At 44.9% G+C, this 24,833-nt stretch overlaps 1 protein-coding gene across 1 annotated transcript; it reads left to right on the forward strand.

Moving 5' to 3' along the window:
- Nucleotides 1–5,028: 5,028 nt before the first annotated feature.
- Tfam (transcription factor A, mitochondrial) lies at nt 5,029–16,936 on the forward strand. Its single transcript, XM_052744732.1, has 7 exons — nt 5,029–5,270; nt 5,910–6,028; nt 7,357–7,427; nt 7,947–8,096; nt 9,734–9,829; nt 12,554–12,610; nt 13,021–16,936. Exons 1-7 carry the CDS (start codon nt 5,170–5,172, stop codon nt 13,159–13,161), a joined length of 735 nt encoding a protein of 244 aa, XP_052600692.1. The 5' UTR covers nt 5,029–5,169; the 3' UTR covers nt 13,162–16,936.
- The last annotated feature ends 7,897 nt before the right edge of the window (nt 16,937–24,833 follow it).

Here is a 24,833-nt window from a genome sequence, read left to right on the forward strand (position 1 = left end):
TTTTTTTTTTTTTTTTTTGAGACTCAATAATTGGACTAGACAGGCGGGCCAGCCAGCCCCGGGGATCCTCTCGTCTCCACTTCCTAGTGCTGAGATTATAAGCGTGAGTCACACCTGCTCTTCACATGTGTGGGTGCTGGGTACTGAATCGAGGTCTGCATGCCTCTGTAGCAAGCACTTTATCAACTCAGCCACCACCCCGGCCCAAGTTGCTAGACTTCTATAGTTTTTGTGTGAACAATCCTTTTTGCCACAACCAGAGGATGGCAGTTTCTACCACTCTGCTCTGTAATTGCTGCTGAGTAAATTAGCTTTGCAAGTGGTGTTTAGAGTGTATTGTATTTCCAGAAATATGTTTTCCTTTAAGTTGGGAGAAGCATCTCTTTACTGTGATACCTCTGTTCCGTTGTAATATACATTGTATTCGTTACATTAGTAAATGGACCTGTGCTGTGTGAGCTCACTGAGAATCTGTTCTGGGAGCCAGGTTTGCCCATACACTCACTCACATATACCCAAGCACGTTTACTTGACACTGTCCTCCAAAGCACCTTTTCCACCAGCTCTGTGACAGAGAGGACCGCAAACATTATGTCCTTGAAACGCTAGAAGGTAAATTATTTCTAGTAGCTGTTGCTGTTGTTTATCCCACGAAAGTGCCTGCAGTGGGAAAGAGAAGCCTGAGGCGCAGCCGCGGAGGGAAAGCTCACCAGCTGACTACGACTTCCGCGGTCAGTTTCTGCCCAGTGTTCTGAGCACCTGATTCTGATGATGATCTGTCTGCTGTGTGTTCTTTTACTGAGAAGTCTCACTGAGGAGACATTCTGCTCTGCCCAGGACTCCCAAGGCCGCCTTCCTCAGGATGTTTCTGTTTGTGAGCTCCCAGTTTGATGATGTTACTTTTCTGCTTTGCTCAGGCGTCTCTTTTGGGATATCTCTCTCTCTCTCTCTCTCTCTCTCTCTCTCTCTCTCTCTCTCTCTCTCTCTCTCTCGCTCTCTCTCTCTCTCTCTCTCTCTCTCTCTCTCTCTCTCTCAGGGTCTAGCTCCAACTGTGGCTAAAATATTTGCCCATCATAACTATAGAAACAAAATGGTCTTCTGTTTTAGGAATATTTTCCCCTGCATTTGAAGGCTATCCGTGCATCTACCTCCATTATTCAGCATGGAATTATCCAGGCCTGTGGTCACTGATGCTAATTAGGCATGCTACCTTACGATACTTACTGTGTAAGTATCAATTAAACAAAACCAAAATCATCACTTTCATATGTACACCGTCAAAATGTGCTTCTCACATCTACACAGGGCCACCCTGTCTACACAGAACCACCCCGTGTAGATTTAGTGTAGAAATAATTTAACTTTCAGCGGTTTTCAAGGACATAACCTTTTCACTCATGGGCTGTTTACTGTACTCTCCTCTCTGTCATAATGCTCCTCTGTCATAATGCTCGGGAAAGGGTACAGCCCATCTCAGACAAGAAGCTTTGGAGGACAGTTTGAGACAAACGTGCTTGGGTCTGAAAAGGCAGCGGTGGTTGTTATGTGCAACCCTGGCTCCCAGAACAGATTCTCAGTGAGCTCACAAGGCACGCAACAATCTACTAAAATGACACTTTTAACAAAAACCATTGTTCCCCATGGGCCAAATTCTTTTTTCAAACAATTAGGCAGATGCTAATATTTTCACATCCATCCATCCATGGCTACCCAAATCATCAGCTGGACATGTATGTACCCACCCATCTATCCATATATCTGCCTATCCATCCACTGCTGGTCATCAGCCTACACTGGAAGTCAAGAAACTGTGTCTTGATATTACTGAAGGCTGGTGGCAGTGGCAGCCACAATGGTCCACTTGCTCAGGGAAAGGTGAGAACAGGCAGACAACACTGTTTTCCCCTGGGATCTCTTTATGTCTGGGCTACTTGTTGGAAAGTGCCACTCACTATGAGGGTAAGGCTCTCTGCCTCAGTTAATCCTTACTAGAGACACCCTCCCACACATGTCCAGAATTATGTGCACATCATGTGGATGTGTACCCAAGTCGGCATGTGTGCATGGAGGCCAGAGGGTGATGTCAGATTTCTTCCTCAATGTCCACCTTATTTTTTCAGACAGTATCTCTCACTGAGCTTAGAGCTCATGAGTTTGGCTGGATTGGCTGGCCAGCAAGCCCCAGGGATCTCTTGGTTTCCATCCTCCAAACCCCAGCACTGGGATTATGGGAGCACGCTGCCACACCTAGTTTTTTTCATCTGAGTGCTAGGATCCAAAGTCAGGTCCTCATGCTTGTACTGAGCCATCTCCACAGCCTCAGGTACCTGCTTTCTGTTCTTTTCTATTTCCACAAAGACTCCCCTTTCTTGACATTGAACACGTTTTTTTCTCTTTTGAAGAGAAGTGATTTTCTTCCTGTATATTTCTGACCATGACATCAATGAGGATGTATACTGGAAGGTAGACCCATCCATCCGCATCCGCAGTGGTTTAGTAAGTGGCGTGTCAATGCGGAGATTTGAAAATGATTTAAGAAGTTACTGATTGGGATGAGTGATGGGGGAAATTTAAGTAGAGTGGAAAGATCATTACTTTTGTTCATAGAATTTTAAAATCTGGGTGTCAGTGAGATATCATGGTAGAGATGTCTAAGGCAAGGGGTCTGAAAGGGGAGGTTTGGGTTCTGTATAGACCATAGGAACCATAAGGCAATGACACTCAGTGGGTCTGTTGACATGGAGCTGAAAGGAGAGATCTTGATTACATATAGAATACTGAAACCATGGGGCTATGACGGACAGTAGAATTATGGTCACGGAGGGCAAAATCCAGGGAAAGGCTGTTTATTTCTTAGAATAGATGTAAATGAAAACCAGAATATTTTTTTGTTCAAAGATAGTTTAAGTAATGTTTCCTTTCTAAATGTGCATTTACAATAAAACCATTACGCTGTAACGGTTGCTATTTGATGAAAACACAGATATGGCCTACTTGACTTATAATAGCAAATTGTTTTAGAAATCACTTGATATGGGATTAGAAGGAATTATGTCCTGTGCAAACCTCCATCTCATCAAGATGCTATAATTTCTCACTGCTCTGCTTCAGCCCCTGGGCTTTATGGAAAATGTGTTTTTACACCTCTTTGGATACACTTCAAGAGCAAACCAGAGCTTGTTACTGCTGTGACAGGAGGTTTGAAAGGATGAGCTGTAAGGTCCCCCAAGAGTGTATAAAAACGTAAGTGGTGCTCAGTGTGGGCTTAGTCCTCTGTAGCTTGAAGGGCCAATGTTTCAAAGCTACAGAAAGACTCAGTGTTACACTAGTAAATTGTTGCGATTCTTTACGAGAAAAAACAATTACAGGTATGCAACAGAATAAGTTGTTATTAGGCAGAGTCTCAGCATTTTAACTCGGGCTGGCCTGGAATTTGCTACATAGACCAGGCTCCAATTCCCAGAGCTCCATCTGCCTCTTACCTCCCGACTGCTGGGATTAAACACATCCACCATCAAGCTTGCTGTAGTTATTTTAAAAGTCATTATTTATTTACTTTACTTTTGAGAGAAGGTCTCTAGCCCAGCTAGCCTGGAATTTACTATGTAGTCAAGGATAACCTTGAACTTCTGACTCTCCTGCCTCAACCTCCCAAGTTATGAGAGGAGAGGCTTATGACACCAGGCCTGGTTTATGCGGAGCTGGGAATCTAAGGGCTTTATGTATATTAGGCAGGCCCTCTACCAGCTGAACTACACTCCCAGCCCTTAAGTAAGATATTTAATAGCTTAAAGCCCTTAGATATCTCCAGATCTTCCTAATCTTTTCCATGCCATTGCATTAAAAAAAATAAAGAAAAAAAAAAAGAAAGAAGAAAAAAAGCTAGGTGGTGGTGGCACACATCTTTAATCCCAGCACTCTGGAGGCAAAGGCAGGTGGATCTCTGTGAGTTCGAGGCCAGCCTGGTCTACAAAGTGAGTTCCAGGACAGCCAGGACTGTTACACAGAGAAACTCAGTCTCAAAAAAAACCCCCAAACAACAAAAAAAACCAAAACCAAAAAAACTAGTGTTTGTAGGACACAAACTGTACACTGTATCAATCCATCTCAAGGTGTCCTTGTCACACAATCTCAGAAGTGACCAACTGTCCACATGATCTGCCAAGTGGGAAACCTGAGTATTAAGGGCGCTGACATTTGCTGCTCAAATGTTAATATAAGAATATTTTTGCTTTGTTATTATTATTACGGCTGGTTTGTTGGGGGGAGGGGGGCAGGGTCTCATGTATCCCTGGGTAGTCTTGAACTCTCTGTGTAGCAGTGGATGAGTTTGAACAGCTGCCTTCACCTCCCAAGTGATGGGATTACAGGCCTGCACCAGCCTGTATTTTTTATGACACATTTACTCGGGTGTTTGTGTGTGTGTGAAGGTCAGAGGACAATTTGAGTTGGTTCTCTCTTCCCATCATGTAAATCCTGGGGTTGAACTCAGCTTGCCAGACTTGGGGCCAAGCACCTCTACTCACTGGACCATCCTGGGGACCCCCATCCCTTTCTATTAATTTTAAAAGAGAAGACAGCACACCAAAGCGATGAGTTTCATGACCACTCCCCCCCCCTTCTCCACCCCTCCGCAGCCCGGTACGCTGCGGTCCTGTAGGCTCAGATGAAGCACGGTGGGAGTCTCAGGCAGTTTGCGGCTTGGGCATCTGCAGTTTCATTGTTGTCTGACCTCAGGGGCCAGGCACTGTGACACAAGCCGCAGCGCCAGCGTCACCGACCTGAGCTGGCAGGCGCGACCCACGGGTCCGGCAACAGCCTGCAAGCCGCGCAGCGGAACACACACGCTGCGGGGGAGATCCGCAGCCGCGGCGGCTCCGAAACACCCCTCATCACACCAAGACCTCCTAGCCTCGCCGCAGGCTCCGCCCCCTCTCAGCCCCGCCCCACCGGAGGGGGGGGGGGACGGACACCCACCGCCTTCCGTCCGCCCCGCCTCCTGCCTCGGACCGGAAGTTCGGGCTTCCCAGAGTGCCCCGCGCGCGGCGGGCATGATAACAAACCCCCGGGGCTCCCACGCGGGTGGCTCGGCCGTGTGTAGGCATCGTGGTGTGTGAGACGGCGGCTGTCTGCGAGCCGGCCGGGGCTAGCGCATCGTCAACCCGAGCGATGGCGCTGTTCCGGGCCGTGTGGGGCGTGCTAAGGGCGCTCGGGCGCTCGGGGGCCGAGATGTGCGCGGGCTGCGGGGGTCGCGTGCCCTCGCCGCTCAGGTAGGCCGCGGGCGAGGGGCGCCGCGCGTCCATCATTCACCTGCCCTGGTGCCACCCGAGTCTCCGGGCCACCAGGGACCTCGCGCCTTTGGGACCCGACCCCTGACTTCCTGTCACCTTCTACTTTTCGGTGCCCAGGGCTCCCGCCTTCCTTCTCGTGCCCTGGAGGCGGGGCCGGGAGCTGGGGCGCGGAACGCTCGCCCCTTCTCTGCCCCGATCGCCAGGACTTGTGCTTCAAGTCCTGCAACCTCCTCTTCTGTTTCGCTAGGTCACCCAGGGTTAGAGGACTTGTGCTTCAGCCCTGCAGCCCCCTCTTCCGTTTGGCTAGGTCACCCAGGGTGCCGCGTCTGCAGCCTTCAGACCAGCAGCCTCTGATTTGGTTTAGGGCAGGGGTGTAAAGTCAGTCCTAAGGCTGAGGAGTAGCCGGTTGTGGAGGACCTTCTAGCATGCTTCTACAAATGAAGCCCTTGAATTTATTCTTAGCACAGCAGAGGGAAGGGAAATCACTCAAAGGTTGTTAGCATTTTTGGTGCAGGTGTTAAGATATTTGGCACCTTGGCTGACCTTGGCTTTGGTGTCTGAGGCCTGTGTATAGGAATGGTAAATATCTGACATTCACTTCTTTTTATCCGTGTGTAGCTTTGTCTGTATTCCGAAATGGTTTTCATCTAACTTGAGTAATTATCCAAAGAAACCTATGAGTTCATACCTTCGGTTTTCTACAGAACAGCTACCCAGATTTAAAGCTAAACACCCAGGTAAGAGATGTGGGGCTTGTGCTCTTCTCTAATGTGATTTGTTTTCATCAAACTTGATTTGCACTACCAGAGAGCATCTAGCAAAAGTCATTTTCTTTGATGGCCTGTATAACATTTTATAATTAATAGAAATTCTTTTTTTTTGAAATTCTTAAATATAAATGAGAACAGTATTTTTAAAGTCACCTGTAGATTGGAGAGCACACTAGAGAAAAAAAAGATAAAGTTGAGGCCTAGTTGCCCTGGCTTGAGAAGAGCCACTGATGAATTATTTTTTGCTTTGCAGTTGCTTCTGTGATAGATCATTGTTTGTAAAGGAGCAATAAAGTAACTTACCGGGAAGTGTTCTGTAAAATAAATGGTCTAGCCGGGCGGTGGGGGTGCACGCATTTAATCCCTGCAGAGGCAGGTGGGGATCTCTCTTGAGTTCCAGGACAGCTGGGATTGTTACACAGAGAAACCTTGTCTTGAAAAAAACTTAAGATAAATAAACAAACAAACAAATAAATAAATAAAGGTTCATACAAATCACCGCTAACTTATTCATTGGAAATTTCCTGAGTTCTTAAAAAAAAAAAAAAAAAAGAAATTGGCAAGTAGGAAAGATTTCCAGGTAGCCCAAGAAAGGGTTGTAGGGCCTTCGTTTGAGTATATGCTATAAAGATAATAGCTGAATTAATAAGTTGGTCATTGCTTATGATTTCCAAGCCCTTATAGTGCCTCAGAGGGCACATGTGAAAATCATACAAGCTATAATTAAAGTACTCCTGTTGCAGGTAAGGGACAGACAGTAAACTTTTCAGAGATCTGCTTATACCCATAACCCTGTCTTCTAAAATGTAAGACTTGGCACTAACACATGGTTAATAGAGGAGTTGTATCCTCAGTTAGGAAACGGAGAAAAATGGATTAATTTTACAATAGCTTTATATCTGAATGCTATTTCTGTAATGGAAATGCAACATGGTTTTGTACCAAGACTAATTTGTAGTTTATTTGGGTTTTACTAACAATAATTCCTGAAAGACATGACAGAGTTTCAGTTGAAATAGAGACATAAGAAACTTGAAGCAGTCGATTACCTGGGTGCTTTCATGAGCAATGGGTTTCCAGGGACTGTTTTTGGTAGTCTGTAACATACTCACTAAAGCTAAATAACAAATAGTTCTCTAGCATTTCTGGATAAAATTGTATCCATAGGGTGTAGAGATGTATGTGGTAATTAGCTTGGTTTTAGAGCCACCAGGATGTTTTTCAAAAGCTTGTAGAAAGTTAACCCCTAAGAAATAAAATCGACACATCCATTTCCATTCTGTTCTGATTTATAGATGCAAAGCTTTCAGAACTGGTTAGAAAAATTGCAGCCGCTTGGAGGGAACTACCGGATGCAGAAAAAAAAGTAAGCATTTATGTTTTCAGTTTTGCTGACCAGTTAGTTCTGTAGTTAGGGGTGCATCTTTTTCCAAAAACTAGGTAGTTCATACCTTTTCTTTTGGATGGGGTCTGTGCTCACAGCTTGCCAGCTGAACTAGACTGGCTGGCCGGCAAGCTCCAGGGATCCACCTGTCTGTGCCCCCACCCCGTCCCCAGCATGAGGGTTATAGACACTGGCTATGGCAAGCACTTTACCAACTGAGTTATCTTCTTAGTTTTCTCTCTTCTCCCTTAACAGTCATGCCCACAAAGGTGTTCGATACCTTTTGTTCCATAAATGATGTGGATATAGATGGGTGTAGTACAGGTAAATGGTTGACAACGGTCAGGAAGGATGGTCAGTTGCTGTCCTTACACCTCGATTAGTGAGCGTGTGAAAAATACATCTCAGAGCATATTTTCACCTGGTGGCCCCTGGCAAATGTGATGTGTTGAGCTTGCTAGCACCGGTTCATTGATTTTTATTTGGATTTTTAATGTGCAGGTGTATGAAGCTGATTTTAAGGCAGAATGGAAAGCATACAAAGAAGCTATGAGCAAATTTAAAGACCAGCTAACTCCAAGTCAGTTGGTATCTTTTGAGAAAGAAGTCAGGCAAAAACGTATGAAAAAGCAAGCATTAGTAAAAAAGAAAGTAAGTATCATTGAAATACTGTTTTCCTGTGGAAAAGATCAAAATAACCAAGAGTCTGGGTAGTTTTCCCTTGTGTTGGTGACAGTAGATGTGACATAGCAGAATACTCCTGGGCACTCCAGGTAGACAAAAGCAGGGTGGTCATATCTCACACGGTATGTCTGGGAAGTCTTGGTTGCACTGTCAGTAGGACTGGCCTGAAGCTTGAATCAAGCAAATGAGGAGAAGCTGGAATCTTTACTCCAAGTCTTCCTTCTAGAGTAACTTTCACATTTGAATTGTCTGTAGAGGATCATGAATTTGAAGGTTGCTGAACATACTAAATTCCTTCATTAGCACATCAGAGGAAAATGCCAGTTATTTGAGTAAGGAGTTGCTTGGGGTAGGATTCTGTTTCCTTTCAAACAAATAACTATTAAAACATCTATCTACATGGTTACGTTTTTCTAACTTGTGTTAATTCACATAAAGGATACTGTTTGAAAGTCAGGCTACATTTTTCTTTATTTAGGGAATGCTCTTATGGTTTCTGTAATAAAACCCATGTAGATAAGACCTTAGACAATTAATACCCTTGGTCTCCTAGGCTCCCTCCCCCCACCCCATTTTATTATTAAATTTTCTTTGTGTATGTGTATCCAACAGGGGGAGGGGTACTTGCTTAGAGGTCAGAGGACAACTTTGTGGAGCTGATTCTGTTCTTTCACCTTTACTGGGGTTGTGCAATACACACTTTTATCTGCTGTGCCATCTCACCCACCCCAGGACTTTATAAATTCAGATACTGCTACTCCAAATACAGACAATAAATAGGAGAGTGCAGTAGCTATTACAATGAATATGGGACCAAGTGCAAGAGATGCTGTGTGCTGATTCCATAGTTTCCCCTCTTGGCACCCGTTAAGAACTGACTACATCTTTTTAATTTTAAATATTCCAAGCCATTAAGAGAAGGAGTGAGATAAGGTTACTAAATAGTCCTGTGTTTATGAGGTTCAGTGGAGGCATGTATTGATTGGGCCAATATGATTATGTGTCCTGCAAGGAGGAAACTGGGATTAAAAAAAATGTTTTAAGAAAATTTTATATGTAAATGTTATGATTCAGTTCCTGGAAGCTATAAAAATAACATGTAAAGGAAATACCCTTTTGGATGGAGAAATGCCTTTTGTATTGCAGGTTTTTTTTTTTTTTTTTGGTTTTTCGAGACAGGGTTTCTCTGTGTAGCTTTGCGCCTTTCCTGGGACTCACTTGGTAGTCCAGGCTGGCCTCGAACTCACAGAGATCCGCCTGGCTCTGCCTCCCGAGTGCTGGGATTAAAAGCGTGCGCCACCACCGCCCGGCGTATTACAGTTTTTAAGACTTTTATGCTTGGAAAAGTTTTTGACTTCCAAGATGTAACAAACATGCTTTATATACAAACCACTCTATTTGGTGGTGTGGTGGTGCAGGCTGTCATTCATGTCAGCACTTGGGAAGCAGAGGAAAGAGGATGGCCACAGGGTGGCAGCCAGCAAGTCTCAAGAAAACAAAGTTGTGATGTTTACTTGGATTCTGCTATGCATTGTAGCAAATGGTTTCTTTAGCTATTAGGCTTCCTGGTGACTGTATCTGACACTTTTATTTTTGTTATCCAGGAATTAATGTTGCTTGGAAAACCAAAAAGACCTCGATCAGCATACAACATTTACGTATCTGAAAGCTTTCAAGAGGCTACAGATCAAACTGCTCAGGTAAGCGGAGCGGCAGGTTGTTCGTAGGTTTGTATTTATTTTAGTTTAAAATCATGTAGGAAGTTGTATGTCTGGCATGTCACATGATGAAGGAAAGTAGAAAATGTGGACATTTATTGTGTCTCTTTAAACAAAAAAGTCCTTGGAGCTGAGTGTATAGTTCACTGCAGAACCAGCTGGGACTATATGATGCCTTGGGTTTGATTCCCAGCATTGGAAAGGACAAAAGTTCTTGTTCTTAGCACATGCAGTTGGCTGTGTGCTGACCATAGGTTGCCATACATACTTTATGCATACACACTGGAACAACTTTCAAAATATTTCTAATTAAGTCGTCTTTCTGTTTTTATGGTTCACACAGACACATACACACAACTGTATGTAATACAAACTCTTTGCATTTAAGAGACATAACCTGCCTGGTAATGGTCGTGCATGCCTTTAATCCCCAGCACTTGGGAGGTAGAGGCAAGTGGATGTGAGTTTGAGGCCAGCCTGGTCTACCGATCAGTTCCAGGACAACCAAGGCTACACAGAGAGACTCTATCTTGAGAGAGAGAGAGAGAGAGAGAGAGAGAGAGAGAGAGAGAGAGAGAGAGACACACTAAGCTGGGTTGTGGCGCACACCTTTAATCCCAGCACTCAGGAGGCAGAGGCAGGTGAATCTCTTGAGTTCGAGGCCAGCCTGGTCTACAGAGTGAGTTCTAGGACAAGAAGTTCTGAGGGGGCCAGCATTTTTATATTTGGAGATGTTAAGATTCTTCTAGAAACTTCATACTCCAACAGCTCTTAAGTGTCAGCATCCCTGGAAAGGATGAGATTGAGGCTGTTGATTTTGTTTTGGGGTTGAGGTTGTCTCTTCATGCCTTGTCCTTTAACAAGATTGGTTATACCTGTGCCGTGAGTATGTGCTGTCCATGTGGACATGGGCACAAGAATGTGCTGGACACAAAGCCCATCTGTTGTCTCCCGTCAAGAGCAACAATGGCAGCTGTTGTCCTTGTATAAAGTGCTGTGGTAAAGAAGTGTGGATGTCCAGATCACTCACTGGGCAGTTTGAAGCTTGTGGTTTATTCAGGTTGGCAGCTGCCATCTCTCTGGTGCACACAGCACACCAAGCTCCTCCTGCATTGGCGCCTTGTGCCCTTGCTTGTGTTCCTTGGTTTACTCCCATTCTAGCTTTTCCTTAATTAAGGATGTGTAGGAAATTAGTGTTTCAGATTTTACATGTCTAAAAACTGCCTTTTTCTGTGTTTTTTAGATTGGCCATAGAGTTACGGATTGGAAATAATGTTTTTTCAGCATTTCAAAATTACCACTGCTTTTCTAGCCACTGATTTTTGAGAAATACAACTATCAGTTGGGTAGTTAAGGCAGGAAGATCAGGAGTATGAGGGCGGCCAGGCTGTCCCCAAAACCACAGATTTAAAAAAAAAAAAATCTGAGCCAGGTGGTGGTGGCGCACACCTTTAATCCCAGCACTCGGGAGGCAGAGACAGGTGGATCTCTGTGAGTTGGAGGCCAGCCTGGTCTGCAGAGTGAGTTCTAGGACAGGCACCAAAACTATACAGAGAAACCCTGTCTCGAAAAGCAAAAAAAAAAAAAAAGACCAAGTAAATCTGGGCTTGTGGGATGGCTCAGCTGGTAACGGCACCTGCCCTAGTTTGATTCCCCAGAGCGGCATGGTGGGAGGAGAGAACTGGCCCCTGGAAGTTGCCCTCTGATCTTCACTGTGCGCACGCGCACGTGCACATAGGAGTGATTGTAATTTTAGAAATTTTTAGATGAAACCCGCTTGAGTTCAGGTTCTTCTGATTTGGTTTCTTTGCTTGTTGCTTTCTGTTTAGACTATGTAGCTTGCATTTATGTATAGACCTTCTGAGTCTGTCTTCTCGCTTTCTTGTTTTTGAACTTCCTTCACCGTCCCAGATACTGTATATTTTCACGTATTTCCCTTGCCTTGTCCTCAAGTGGGCCTATTCTTCACTGTGACTGTTTTTCTCTCTTGAGAATATGAAAGTCCTGGAATCTGCCATGGTGGGCATTTAAGCTGCTTTTCCCATTCCCCTCTGTGACACCCACCTGGTGCTGCCATGGGGACAGCTCTCAGGTTCTCCTTACTGCCTGTGGGCACTCCAGCCAATGTCAGTCAGTCCACTTAGTACTCCAGCCTGCCACTGTCCACAGTTTATGTTGGTGCTGCCCTCTTCTGCTGGTTTTTGTCCACATGCATTTATACCTTACACTTTATTTAATGGAATTTGGAGGAATGTGCAAAAGTAAACCATGTTCTGTCCCTGGATTACAAAGCCTAAGGGATGTAAAGTGGCCTCTTGCCTGTGGTACCTCTCAGGTCAGCTGATCAGCTGAGTAGAATTAAGGACTGCTTGCTCCATTCCTATGATAATACCTAAACATCTTGGCACAAAGTTTAGAATAAGACACTACAGGGAAGTAAAACCACCTGTGAAGTTAGTTTATGACAGACTGGAGATTATACCTGAATACAAGCGGTTTTTAATCAAGAGATAACTCATTTCATTTCATACTCATGTAAATGTAACTGTTCAATGGGAATGTAACAGTCCAGTGGAAGTAAGTGTTGTTGGCGTTGCATGGTGTTGCTTATGAATGACAGCCGAGTTCTGTGTTGAAATAAATGGGGAGTGCTCTCCTTTGCTGTCTTCTTAGGTGTGTACACCTTAACTATCCATTGTCTTACAGGGAAAACTGAAGACTATAAATGAGGCTTGGAAAAAGCTATCTAGTGATGAAAAGCAGGTAAGTAGTACAGTTCCTGGCTTTCTTGTCCGTCTAGAGTGCCTGAGTAGTCAGGGTGGGGTTGGCTCCCGTGGCATTGCGCAGCAGCACCAGTGTGATGGCAGTACTCGGGGACTGCCTTCGTTGAGGCCAACTTGGCTTTTCTCTCAGGAAATAAACTGGCATTTCAAACATGTCTTGTCCCACCTGCCCTCTTCTCTCCCCTAAGTCCTTAAACTAACAACCCACCAACCCTTGGAGAACACTTTCTAAACACTTTCTCTTAATTTTTTTCCCCTAACATTTTATTTAAAATTATTTCTGTATTCTCCTTTGGTGCATGGAAAATAGTGATATAATTTCTGTGTAGATGGAAGCACTCCAGGGATTAATTCCTCTTTTCTAAATAAAATATTTTAACACTTTCTCAGGCATACATTCAGCTTGCTAAAGATGATAGAATCCGTTATGATAATGAAATGAAGTCTTGGGAAGAGCAAATGGCAGAAGTTGGACGAAGTGATCTCATTCGACGCAATGTGAAACGAGCAGGAGACATCACTGAGAATTAAGACCGAGATGGAGTTGTCTTCGTGATTAGGCACAAGAAACCAACGAGGTCTCAGTGCCTTAATAGTCAAATAAGAAAGGCTAAGGCTGGTTGACACCGGATAGTCAGCTCCTTTTTCTGTAGCCCATGGACCTCTGCCTGTTGAATACATTTCTGTTGTTATATCAAGCCCTGACTGTGGAAGATCCTGCAGAGTTGTGCTTTTTGCTTAAGAACTAGAGATGAGACTGTCCATGCATCTGCATGTAGTGGTGAATCATTCTGTGTGTGATGGAGGTCGATAGACTGTGAAGTGACTTTTACACTCGTAGCAGATACATGTAGTTCTGTGAAGTTTTTACACTGATGACGGTTACGTGCAAGTGTGTCCCCCTATGTTCCAGGGTCAGAGCTGCTTTCACAGCTATGGCAAAGCTATGACGTAACTGCTTATTCAAAGGAGCTTCTAGACTCATTAGATGAAGTGATTTCTAGGCATAAATCATGTGTAGAGTTGATGTTTGTACATATAAGTGATTGTTGACATCATAACAGTTTTTTATAATAGGAACAAAGATTTACAGACAAACTTTTCTCATCTTTTTCTTTTTCCTAAAGTAAAAACTAAGAAATTATGTACTAAGTCTATGCATATTGTTTTTATTGCATAGAATAAAAATTTTAATTTTCCAAACATGGTTCCGAATTATGTATTTGAAGATGAACTATTTGGTTAACAGTTTTTTTTTTAAAGGTAAGGATTTTTTTCCCTGAATTTTTCATGTGAGAATGTTCACAGAGCTTGTGTGGTATAAATTTTTAAATGAGAAGTGTGAAAAAACAAGTCTCCAAAGTCAGAGATCTGAAACATCGTCCATGACTGTTCACAGCCTGTGCAGGCTCTCCAGCTGGTGAGCCGGCCAGGTCCAGACACTGACTGACTGCTTTTCAGGGCCTGTTCATTAAGAAATGTAGTTACATTTTAAATAGGTTTTTAAAAAGAAAACTGTGAAAGTGAATATGATCTTTAGTGTTCATGAATAGAATTTTATTGGAACACAGCCATATGCTTTCTCGGATTTGTTGTGTATCGGTGCTCTGCTACAGGGACTAGGCTGGGAAGCCACAGCATACACATGTGGCCCTTTGCAGAGAGTTTGCCACCATGGTTTGTGGCATGGTGCAATGTGGCTACTGGGCATGCAGGGCTCTTTTTCTCAGTTGCCCTGGATATTCTCATCCTATCTTAGGGTCATCACTGGGTCACTGTGATCTGACTGTTCTTAGTGCTAGCAAGGAAAACACTCTTTAGTCTCCAATAGTGGTTAGTATAGCACAAAAGGCCACGTTGTATGGGAGCGAAGCCCTCCTTAATCTTTACTGTCACCCTTTGAGCTGGCACATCCCACAAGCCGTCACTCTTCAACATCTGTTCTCTTTTAGAGAACAAGTAGTTTCAAACCCACATCACTGAGCAGGTCTCAGAGACACGGGGTAATAGTTTGTACTCATGGGTTTTGTGTATGGAGGATGCTCAGAGATTGTGGACTTAGAGCGCCAGAAGACTCAGGTGTTTGTGTTTTGCTTTGTTCATGGGAAAGTAAGGTTGAAATCGCTGAACTTGAGGAGGTAGGAACAGAGGAACTTTCAGAAGGGAGATGGGAGATTTACATATGTTTGAGCTGGGGGTGTACCTCTGGTAGAAAGCTTGCCTAGAATGTGCAAGGCCTGGGATTCCATTCCCAGCACTGCAACCCCCGATAGATAAATAATAATCAGAATTTTGAAGATGAATTAAAAAATAAAATAATTTTGCCCGGTGGATTGGAATTCAGGCCTGATTTTCCTTTGGTGAAGTAGATGGCGTGGGTTTGAAGCTAGAGTAGTTTGGAGATCCGAGAAGAGACCAGGGTAAGAGTCCTTCCCAAGTGCAATTCCAGGAGAGACTGTAGCCCTGCATTCCCAGTGTCTGGAAGGGAACTGATTTGTGCCGCCCTTAGAATGGAGACTAGAGTGACTTAGCACTGGCCTTATGCCTCAGAGCAGCTCAGGAGCAGCAGACACTAGAGTGATGCATGGTCATGGCACTGTTCCCCAGAGCTCTAACCATGTACCACTTAGCTTCAAATCCCACCTTCCCGGGTACAGGAAAGAGTGCTCAAAAACCTGCAGCTTAGTCAGGGAAGGGAATGGGAAACAGGCCTGTTCATGATACTCGGTTGAATTTGGTTTTCCTTGTTTTTAAAAGAAGCTTACTGTTAATAGCTTTCTATCCCCCCTTTTTTCCCCTTTAAAGACAGAGTCTCTACCTCTGGCTGTCCTGGAACTCTCTGTAGACCAGGCTGGCCTTGAACTCACAGAAATCAGCCTGCCTCTGTCTCCCAAGTGCTGAGATTAAAGACATGCTCCACCATATCTGTCTTCCATGCCATGCCTTTTTAAATTCAGTAAATATTGGACTGGCGTACCACATAGTTGTAAATATTGGACTGGCCTACCACATAGTTGTATACATTTTCTCTTGCCAAGGATGAGAACTCAGCATCAGTAATCAGTGGCTGCTCATAAAAGCCTGTTTTTAGACTTTTTTTTTTTTTTCCAGCAACAAAGCATTTTCGAAAGGAGCTGAAAAAGTATTGGGAGGTGCCGGGCGGCAGTAGCACACTCGGGAGGCAGGTGGATCTCTGAGTTTGAGGCCAGCCTGGTCTACAGAGTGAGATCCAGGGCGGGCTCCAAAGCTACACAGAGAAACCCTGTCTCAACCAAAAAAGTGCTGGGAGGAGCTGAAGAGATGAGGTAAAGCTGTGTGCAGCATTAGGTCCCCACGAAGGGACCTTGTGCTGTGGTGGAGTGGCAGTGTCAGGATGTCTGAGCATTGAGGCTTACAAGGACTTGGTGCTAATTGAATTTTCTGATGTTCACCTAACATTGCTAACAGCCTGCTCCTCTGGCTAACTCCCTTTTTGGCAATGCCCTTTGTGGTGGTGGTTGGAGTAGGTATGGCCCCCATAGCCTCATGTGTTTGAGTGCTCGGCCCATAGGGAGTGGCACTATTGGGGGGGGGGTGGCCTTGTTGGAGGAAGTGTGTTGCTGTGGAGGTGGGCTTTGAGGTCTCATATGCTCAAGTCATGCCCAGTGTGACGACAGTTCACTTGCTGTTGCCTGTGGGTCAAGATGTAGAACTCTCAGCTCCTCCAGCACCACGTCTACCTGCACGCTGCCATGCTGCTCACCATGACAATAATGAACTAAACCTCTGAGCTATAAGCCAGCCCCAGTGAAATGTTTTCCTTTATGAGAGTTGCAGAGGTCATGGTGTCTCTTCACGGCAGTAGAAACCCTGACTAAGACACCCTTAAAAACATCAAAAATCCCTAGTTGGTACAAGTGTGTATTCTGAATTGGAAAGCTGGTATTTGTATATTTTAAACGGATTTGGGTAGTGAGAAAGTCTTCCTGGGTTTCCTCATATTCGTTGTACCACCAGGGGGTGCTGAAAGAGCAGCTTGAGTGTAGAAGTGATAGTGCCCATCAATTCTGTGTAGCCATCTTTATTGTAAGAATTGTCTCTTCTTCCCCGACAGCAGCCCTCCCTCCTCCTCCTCCTCCTCCTCCTGTTTACTGCACTTGACTCTAGCCTGTCACTGACATGCTTGAAAATGGTGTAACAATGTTTGTATGTTTTGAAGTATAAAAATACATATTTTTTATAATTAAACTTAAAATATAAAATGAATTTATTACTCTGAATTTGTAAACCTTCCCAAGCAAAAAGTAAAATTATGTACAACTGGTACTATCAATTGTTTATCATTCACAGATCAAATACTTTTGGTAATTTAATCACTGGTTATATTTATTATAAAATTCATTAAACAGAAAACCATTCTTTTGTAAGGTTAGAAATGCTGACCAAGAAACTACGTATTTAAATTAAACGCTAAACAAGAATTTGAAATGTGTTTGAAGAAAACACCCTGTCATTTACATCAGTCTCATTAGCAACTAATTTATGATGGTTTCTGATACAAATGTGATGTCCAAGAAGACAAAAATGGTCAAAGGAGATGTTTTTGCAGGTTCCTTCTGGGTATAAAATGGTAGAAGTTGGGGAGTCCCCAGCATCGTCTGCTCCAGAGCATTCCTAATCTTAAACCTTAAGCACTGGTGCTGCCGCTACAGCATCCTGTACTTTCCCTTGTGACAGGTCACAGGAGAGTGGGAAAGGCTGCAAATGTGTGAGATGACCTTTAGGTTGTCTGTGTGAGGTATAGATACAAAAGATGAGTTTCAGTTTTAGATTTGGAGTTTACCTCCAAGATCTCATTATATACACATACACATACACAAATTTTTTCTAGGTTTCCAAACTGTGTATGTATATATATATATATATATATATATATATATGTGTGTGTGTGTGTGTGTGTGTGTGTATATACATACATATACATATATATACGTGTATATATATACATATATATATATATTTCCAAAAATCTGAATCTGAAGTTTGTCTAAAGCACACTCAGGTAAGGCATCTGTCTTGCATCCGTGAAGCCCTGGGCTCAGTCCCCAGTTCTGCCAAAGGGTGGCAGGGAGTGTAAACCGTTAAATGGTTAAGAATCAGGTTAGGTGTGTTCAAATCCTGACCACCCCCATGGAGTTTGACTAGAATTCTTGTCCAATGTCTATAAAATAGGCAAGGATACTTCATCATGTTTTGTTGTTTGTAGGACAGAGTGCCTAACAACTGAGGGGAAGAAGGGTTTCTTTTGCCTTGTGCCCGGAGATTTCATGCCACCACTTCTTGAAACTTTTCATGGCAGGTCCGAGGTTAGGCAGGAACCTCTTGGTGGAAGGTTGTAGAGAAAGAGGCTATTCATGGTTGACAGTGGACAGGAAGTAGAGAAAAGGGATACAGGAAGCAGTTGGGGCAAGATCTAGTTCCCCAGGGAAACATCCCAATGATCACTTCCTGAAGCTAGCTGGCCCCACCTCCTGCACCACAAGCTAGGAGCCGAGCCTCCGACACGTGGCGCTCTCCTGGACATTTCAGGTGCAAACCAAAACACCTAGACGTAGCTAGTACACATCTAGAAATACCAGAGCAGGCCTTACTTTCCAGCTTCATATACCCTGTCTTGACCAGCTCTCAACTGTCACGACTGTCTTTGCACATATGCATGCATTTCCAAAAAAAAAAACATTGTTTCTCTTACAGTAACGCTACTTTGGAATTTTCTGTTTTTCTTAGCCCTGAAGTATTCCATAGGCTTTATAGCTTTAAGATGACTTAGAGTTTTTCTTTTTAACTAATTTTTTGTGTTTATTTTTATTTGTGCGCTTGTATGCAGATTTTTACCCAGATATGTAGGCACCCCATCAAGGAGGTCAGGAGAGGACTGGGCAGTCTGGAGCTGTAGTTTGAGGCGGTTGTGAACCACCCAATGTGGTGCGGGGAACCAAGCTGTGTAAGAGTGGTATGTGCTCTGAATACTCTGAACGGCTAAGCCAACTGTGCAGCCCAGCTCTGATTGCTGTTTCTCTAGTGGACTGTCTTTGGCATGTTAGCCGTGGAGGAAGGCAATAGGCAACTCCCATCTGTTTAAGAATTTACAAGTTTCATTGTGCCTGATTTCTGGGGTTTTATTTTGGCTTTTTTACATTTGCCTGACTTGCCTTATGCCCTTAACACATGATCTGTTTTGCGCTGTAACCCATGTGTTGGCCACACGACAGCCAACTTGCAGGAAGGTCTCCTCTCCCAAGTGCACTGCTCGCATGAGATCATGGGGTAATAACTTTCTTAAGAGTTTTGTGAGCCTCCTCCTCTCTCCAGGGAGGGATATTCAAATTCGGAGGAAGTAGCTATGACAGCAGACAGACAATTCTAGACCGAAGGCCAGGCTCATCACGGTCTCTAAAGATGCCTCTCGTCATACCCAGGGCTGTCAGTCATCATCTTCTACCTTGTTTGAAACAAGCCCCTTTGAGTCTTGCCTCCGACCTGACAGGCAAGCTGGCCTGCTCGAGCTGTCTGGAGGCTCTCCATTGTCTTTCTTGGCTCCCACCTTCCTGTAGGCGTGCTGGGATTCAAACCCTTCAGCATTACAATCTCTCTTGCTATGTGTCCGGATTCTACATGGGTTCTGTGGATTTGAACTCGAGGCCTTATACCTGTGTGGCAAGTGTTTTAGCCACTGAGCCATATCCCAATCCCTGTATAAGCCATGTTCATTAAAATGTAACTTCTGATACACAGGAAAAAGGGGGAAAGTGTGTGTGTGTGTGTGTGTGTGTGTGTGTGTGTGTGTGTGTGTGTGTGTTTTCCTTAGCCAAGCCTGCCCTATGTAGGGACCTCGGCAAACCTAGCCAATGAGAGTGGGAAAGGCTGCTGAGGCCTACAGACCCTCATCAGATGAACTCTGGCCCTCTATTCTCTGACCCTCTCTCTGCTTTGTATAGTGCTATACTCAAGTGCTAGCATAGTATCCAGTCTGTGCTGAAACTTGAGTTTTGTTGTTATTGTGCCTTACGTATTAGGACACAAAGATTCTGTCTTCCACCTTCATCTTTTCTCAGGATGCATCATGTTCCATGTGGCTGTATTATAACTTTTAAAGCAGGTCCCTAAATGATGGTTTCAAGGATTTAGTATTACAGAAACCTGCTTCAGGGAATAGACTTGGGTATCTCGTTCTTGTACTGCTATGATTCAGACAAATTCCTTAAAGCAGAACGCTAGAGACACTTGCACCTATGACTTTGATCTATGGTACTGTAGGAGCAGACACAGGTAGTTCCAATTACAGACCCGCTAGCGATGTGTGCCCAGATAATTTTTAATTAAATGCATGTTGTGGTGTTGTACAAACCACCACGGTTTGTTCCCAGTGTGTCCTCTCGGTGGATGATGTAATTGTTTATGCCACCTTGACTTGTTTCTCAGAGCCCTGCTCTTGTCCTGTGACTGCACTGCTCACCGCAGGGCTCTGGCAGTTGTTCTCATTATCACAACAGCAGCAAGACAACCTCTTTTCCTAAGTGTTTGTCCCTCTCTGGCCTCACTTCTGTGGCTGGGCCAGCACCTGGAGCCCTTGGGAATTCCCTCTGGGAACCCAGCAGGATGACATCCCTGAAGTCAGATTCCAAAGCCTTGAAGGAGATCAGCAGATCAACCTCCTGAGACCTGGTTACACAGGCCTTGCCCCCACACATAGCTCCAGGCTTTCTGTCACCCCTTCCCCCACACTCCCACCCCATCCCCACAGCCTTTCATCCTCACTGCCTCGAGGGGAGCCCATCTCTTCCCCAGGAGGAAAGCAAACAGCAGATGGACAGAGCTTAATGTGTGTCCCCACACCATGCAGGGGACCTCTGATCTCTGCCTGGCCTTGTTTGCAAATGCCTTTCTCCTAACAGCAGAGCACTTCGGAGACCAGGATGGGGACAGCCCAGGCGCACCTGGAAGCTAAAGACTTTGCTGTCTAAGCACAAAGTAAGAAATGTTTTCCGTTGACATTTCCAGCTTGCAGTGGTTTGAAACTCTGTGTCGGAGAGTTGGCAAATATTTAGAGCTTCTCAGAGGCGGTGGGTCTTGGGGGTAGAGACAGTTCTCACAAAAGGCACTGCAACCACAGGCATGGTGGTTTTGAAGAGCTATTGGAAGCTGGCTAGTCAGAGTCCTGCTGGTGTTTAATTCCTTCCATAGAGACACAAAGCAAGGTGTGCGCTGAAGGATCCGGAAGAGTCCTGATTGATCAATGTGCTTCTGACCCCTGCCCCAGTGTGGACAACTCAGACCAAGTCGTTCCAAGTGCGACCTGTTCTAAGCCACCCTCCCTTATGCAAAGATCTGAAACCATTTTCCAGTTTAACACAATGATTATGAGGAAAAGAGAAAGTGACGGCCAGCCAACCTGGGAGGGTCGGTTCCAGGTCTTGCCCGCCCATGTGACCATTCTGAAAGACAGAGCCACCTCCCAGTGGATCCAATACTGGGGACCTAAACGGGAAGGCAGGCAGGACACACTGCACGTGTGCATGAGAGGGATGTCCTCTGATCTTGCTCTTACTATTCAGCCCATAATTCTGATTGGTATTTCAGGTCTATGGATTTAAAATCACAAACACAACGACTTTAGCTTATTGGTTGCACCGAGTGAGTGACACTTTATTCCAAGACTCTTACTTACTGATAGTCACGTGACTCCTACTGGCTGAGTCCTGCAAATCACAGACCTTCTTACCCTCTAATCTCCGTTCACAGCGAGGACAGGGGTGGGTGGTGGGGCTCCAGGCCCTGTAAAGATAAGCTACAAAGAAAAGCAAACTAACAACCAGTCAGACACTTCCTGGTAGGGCTTCCTGGGAAATTCGCACAAACCATGACAATCAGCTTTCTGATCTGTTAATGAACCCCGCTGATTACGGTAGGTAAATAAATACCCTACACCGGGAGGCCCGAGCCAATAACACGGGGGAAAATGTGACCCAAATGCCAACTGACCAAATCAGTTTGTGGTAATTGTGTTGATGAGCCTGGTGGCCTTTTTCCTGCAGTCTAGAAGTTCTTGTTGCTTAGTACCAGCTATTCACAACTACTTATCCTAGAAACTAAGACGCCATGTGGTCCGGTGGAGACGCAGTTTGTTCCACAAACACTAGAGGGCGACAGAAGGCAGTGTTTGACAGGTTCCAACGGCCACCGGCTCAGACTGACCCGCTCAAGTCCTGTGGGGCTGTGCTCTCCTCTCTTCCAGCTTGGCTACTTCTGTTCTCAAGCCGGGAGATACCTTTCCCTATGCAGGTCACAGCCTACTGGGCCCCCTCTTTTTCTAGGGACACGGGGAGCTGGCTGAGGTTCCTGGCGCCTTAGCATTTCTTGCGCCTCCTGAGACATCTCCAGTGCTTGCAGAGATTGGGAAACCAGGTCCCAGCTGTGATCGCAGCTTGTCCCCTCAGACAGGGCATGGGACATTTGGAAGGTACAGGGGGCCAAGCCTGGTTTGGAGGGAGTAGAATTTCCCCAGTGGCTACCCAGTTGCTGACTTCAAGGGCGACAAGGCACGGGGGTGGGTGGGTGGGGAGGGTGGGCAGGCAGGCTTGGTCAGCACAGTGCTAGCAGCAGAGTGGCTTTGAAGGCAGCCTTGTTCCTGACTACTGTAAGTCCCAGGAGTAGTTTTCTGACTCCACTGGGGTATCCGCCCCAAGGAGGCTGGTTCTCTGTACTGCTCTCAGAGTATTTCCTGAGATCCCCATCCGTGCGCTTTTCCAGCCTTTCCACTGTTCTGTCTGGAGCCAGTCTTCTGCATTCCTTCAGTCTCTTCCTGTTTAATTAAAGCGGTTTCTATTTTCTGAGGTTGAGCCCGAATCCAGCACCATAATCTGTGTCTCGGACTGTGTCCCTTCAGGTGAATCAGAGGGTGTGCCACCGAGAGACCAAACCTCAAGCACGATCACTGTGCCTTGTCCCTGCTTCCAGTGGGTGACAATGCCCCTCCCCCTGCCCTTTGCTGGTAATGGCATAGGTGTGTGTGTGGTGGATGACCTCTCAGGGCCAACGCTGGAGATCAAATCCATAGCCCTAACTCTTCTAACAAGCATTGACCTAGATGGTGGGGCAGCCTAGAGTGGTTAATCAGGAGCCGAACGTGTTCATATAACGTAGCATTGGCTTGCCTGGGTCCACGGCCACCCTGGCTGGTGGAACAGACAGACCTGAGGGTGCCTGCCAATATCTTCAGCTACCTCCCAGGCCTTCCTGTGTGTGAAGCACAGCGGCTCTGTGTTCCAGAACCTGGGGCCGTACAGAAGTGGCTCAGTGGGCAGGAGAACTTACTTAGCAAGCAGCAGGATTCAGCACCCACATAAAAAGACTGAGCGTGACTGTGGGTGTTCGTAAGCAAGCACAGTGCTGGGGGATAGAGACGGGCTAGCCAGGGATTGCTGGATGCTGGAATAGCTTTAAAAACAAAGATTTATAGGTCATGTGCGTGTGTGTGTGTGCGTGCGTGCGTGTGCGCCTGTGTGTGCCGGGTGTGTGCATGCAGGTACCCATGTGTGTATGGATGTCAGAGGACAGCTTGCAGCATTCTCTCTGTTCACCACGTGGGGCCCCAGGCTCAAACTCAGGTCACAAGCTTGGCATTAGCTGCCTTTACGGCTGGACCATCTCGCCGGCTGCAAACGGTAGCTTAGATTTGAGACCATTTGTGTCCGTTGACTCCTGGGGGAGGCAGACCCTCAGATACAACTAATGAGGAAAGCGTGGGTTTTCCTGCAGAGCGCGCATTGAAAGATGAAGGGGATAGAAAGGGTGGTTGATCTTGATGTGTCAGAATCTCCATGGTAACAAACCTCTGGGCGTATCTGCGAGCGGGTTTCTAGACTGAGATTGACAGGGTCAATCACACCTGTCACTGCAGTGACTCCTGCTTTTACCTGCCTGTCCTGGGTGACCCCTGGCTGAGCCACAAGACCCAGGGGTCCTCCTGTCTTTGCCTTGGTTGTTTTGGGGTTACGGGTGTGGGCTACTGTGCCCAGCTTCTTTATGCACACTTCGGTCCTCGTACCCACCCAACAAAACTAATGATTTGGGATGTCAGCTTTAATACATTTAATTTATGCATGTGTTTGGACCTATTTTGATTTAAAAATTCTATTTAAAGTCTGGTGAGTTGGTCTCATCTTGTCTTTCTCAAACATTGTACTAATTCACCATACAAGACTTACAATTTTACATTTCTATCTGCTATGGGCATGTTCCCTCCCCATCATCACACTGTCTTTCTTGGCTCCTGGCTCTTTTCTTGTGTCTTTGTTTCTCTGAGGACGACCTTTCATCTTCATAGGAAATCTTGGTGCCTTTGCTGGAATCACAGCAGACAAATAGACCACCACCTCGGGAGAACTGGTGTTCCCATGACACAAGCCTCCTGTGGCTCAGGTGTAATAGCGTCTTTCAGACGTACTTTACGGTTTTCTTCATGGAGCTTTCTACAATTATTTATTTCTGTTTTCTGTTTGTTTGTTTTTAAGACAAGGTCTCACCATCTAGCCCTGGCTGTCCTGGAACTCACTATGTAGACCAGGCTGGCCTCAAACTCATAGAGATCCTCCTGCCTCTGCTTCCCAAGTGCTGGGATTAAAGGTGTGCACCACCACTGCCTGGCTTTACATTTCTTGTTAGACTTTTATCTCTAGGTATTTTATGCTGGGTTTTGGGTAATTAATTAATGGGTTCTTCTCTTCGGTGGCACACTATAACTGGTTCACATCTGTGATGAGAAAACTATGTTATTTGGTTCCATATTAAGTTCACACTTTGTTGAGGTTTTTTTGTTAATATATAATTTCTCATAAATGTATACAATTACTTATATGGTATATATACTATATACTTATAGGTATATACCACATACTATAGTATATACTATATATTATAGTATGTAATTTATGTAATATAATATATATGAAATAAAAGCATATATTAAAGTCCTTACTACGCAAGCATATAGTATATACTATACATGTATTATATATACAAGTATATAGTATATGTACAAAGTATATAGTATATAGTATATGCACATACTTCACTATCTAATGCCTGACAATATGGATGTGGATATTCAAAATAAAGATTTGTAGAATGAAGGAATGAATAAAAGATTTATGGAAGTATATCAT

The sequence above is a fragment of the Peromyscus californicus genome, unplaced genomic scaffold, assembly GCF_007827085.1.
Source record: "Peromyscus californicus insignis strain IS unplaced genomic scaffold, ASM782708v3 Scaffold_19__1_contigs__length_69161282, whole genome shotgun sequence".
NCBI lineage: Eukaryota > Metazoa > Chordata > Mammalia > Rodentia > Cricetidae > Peromyscus > Peromyscus californicus.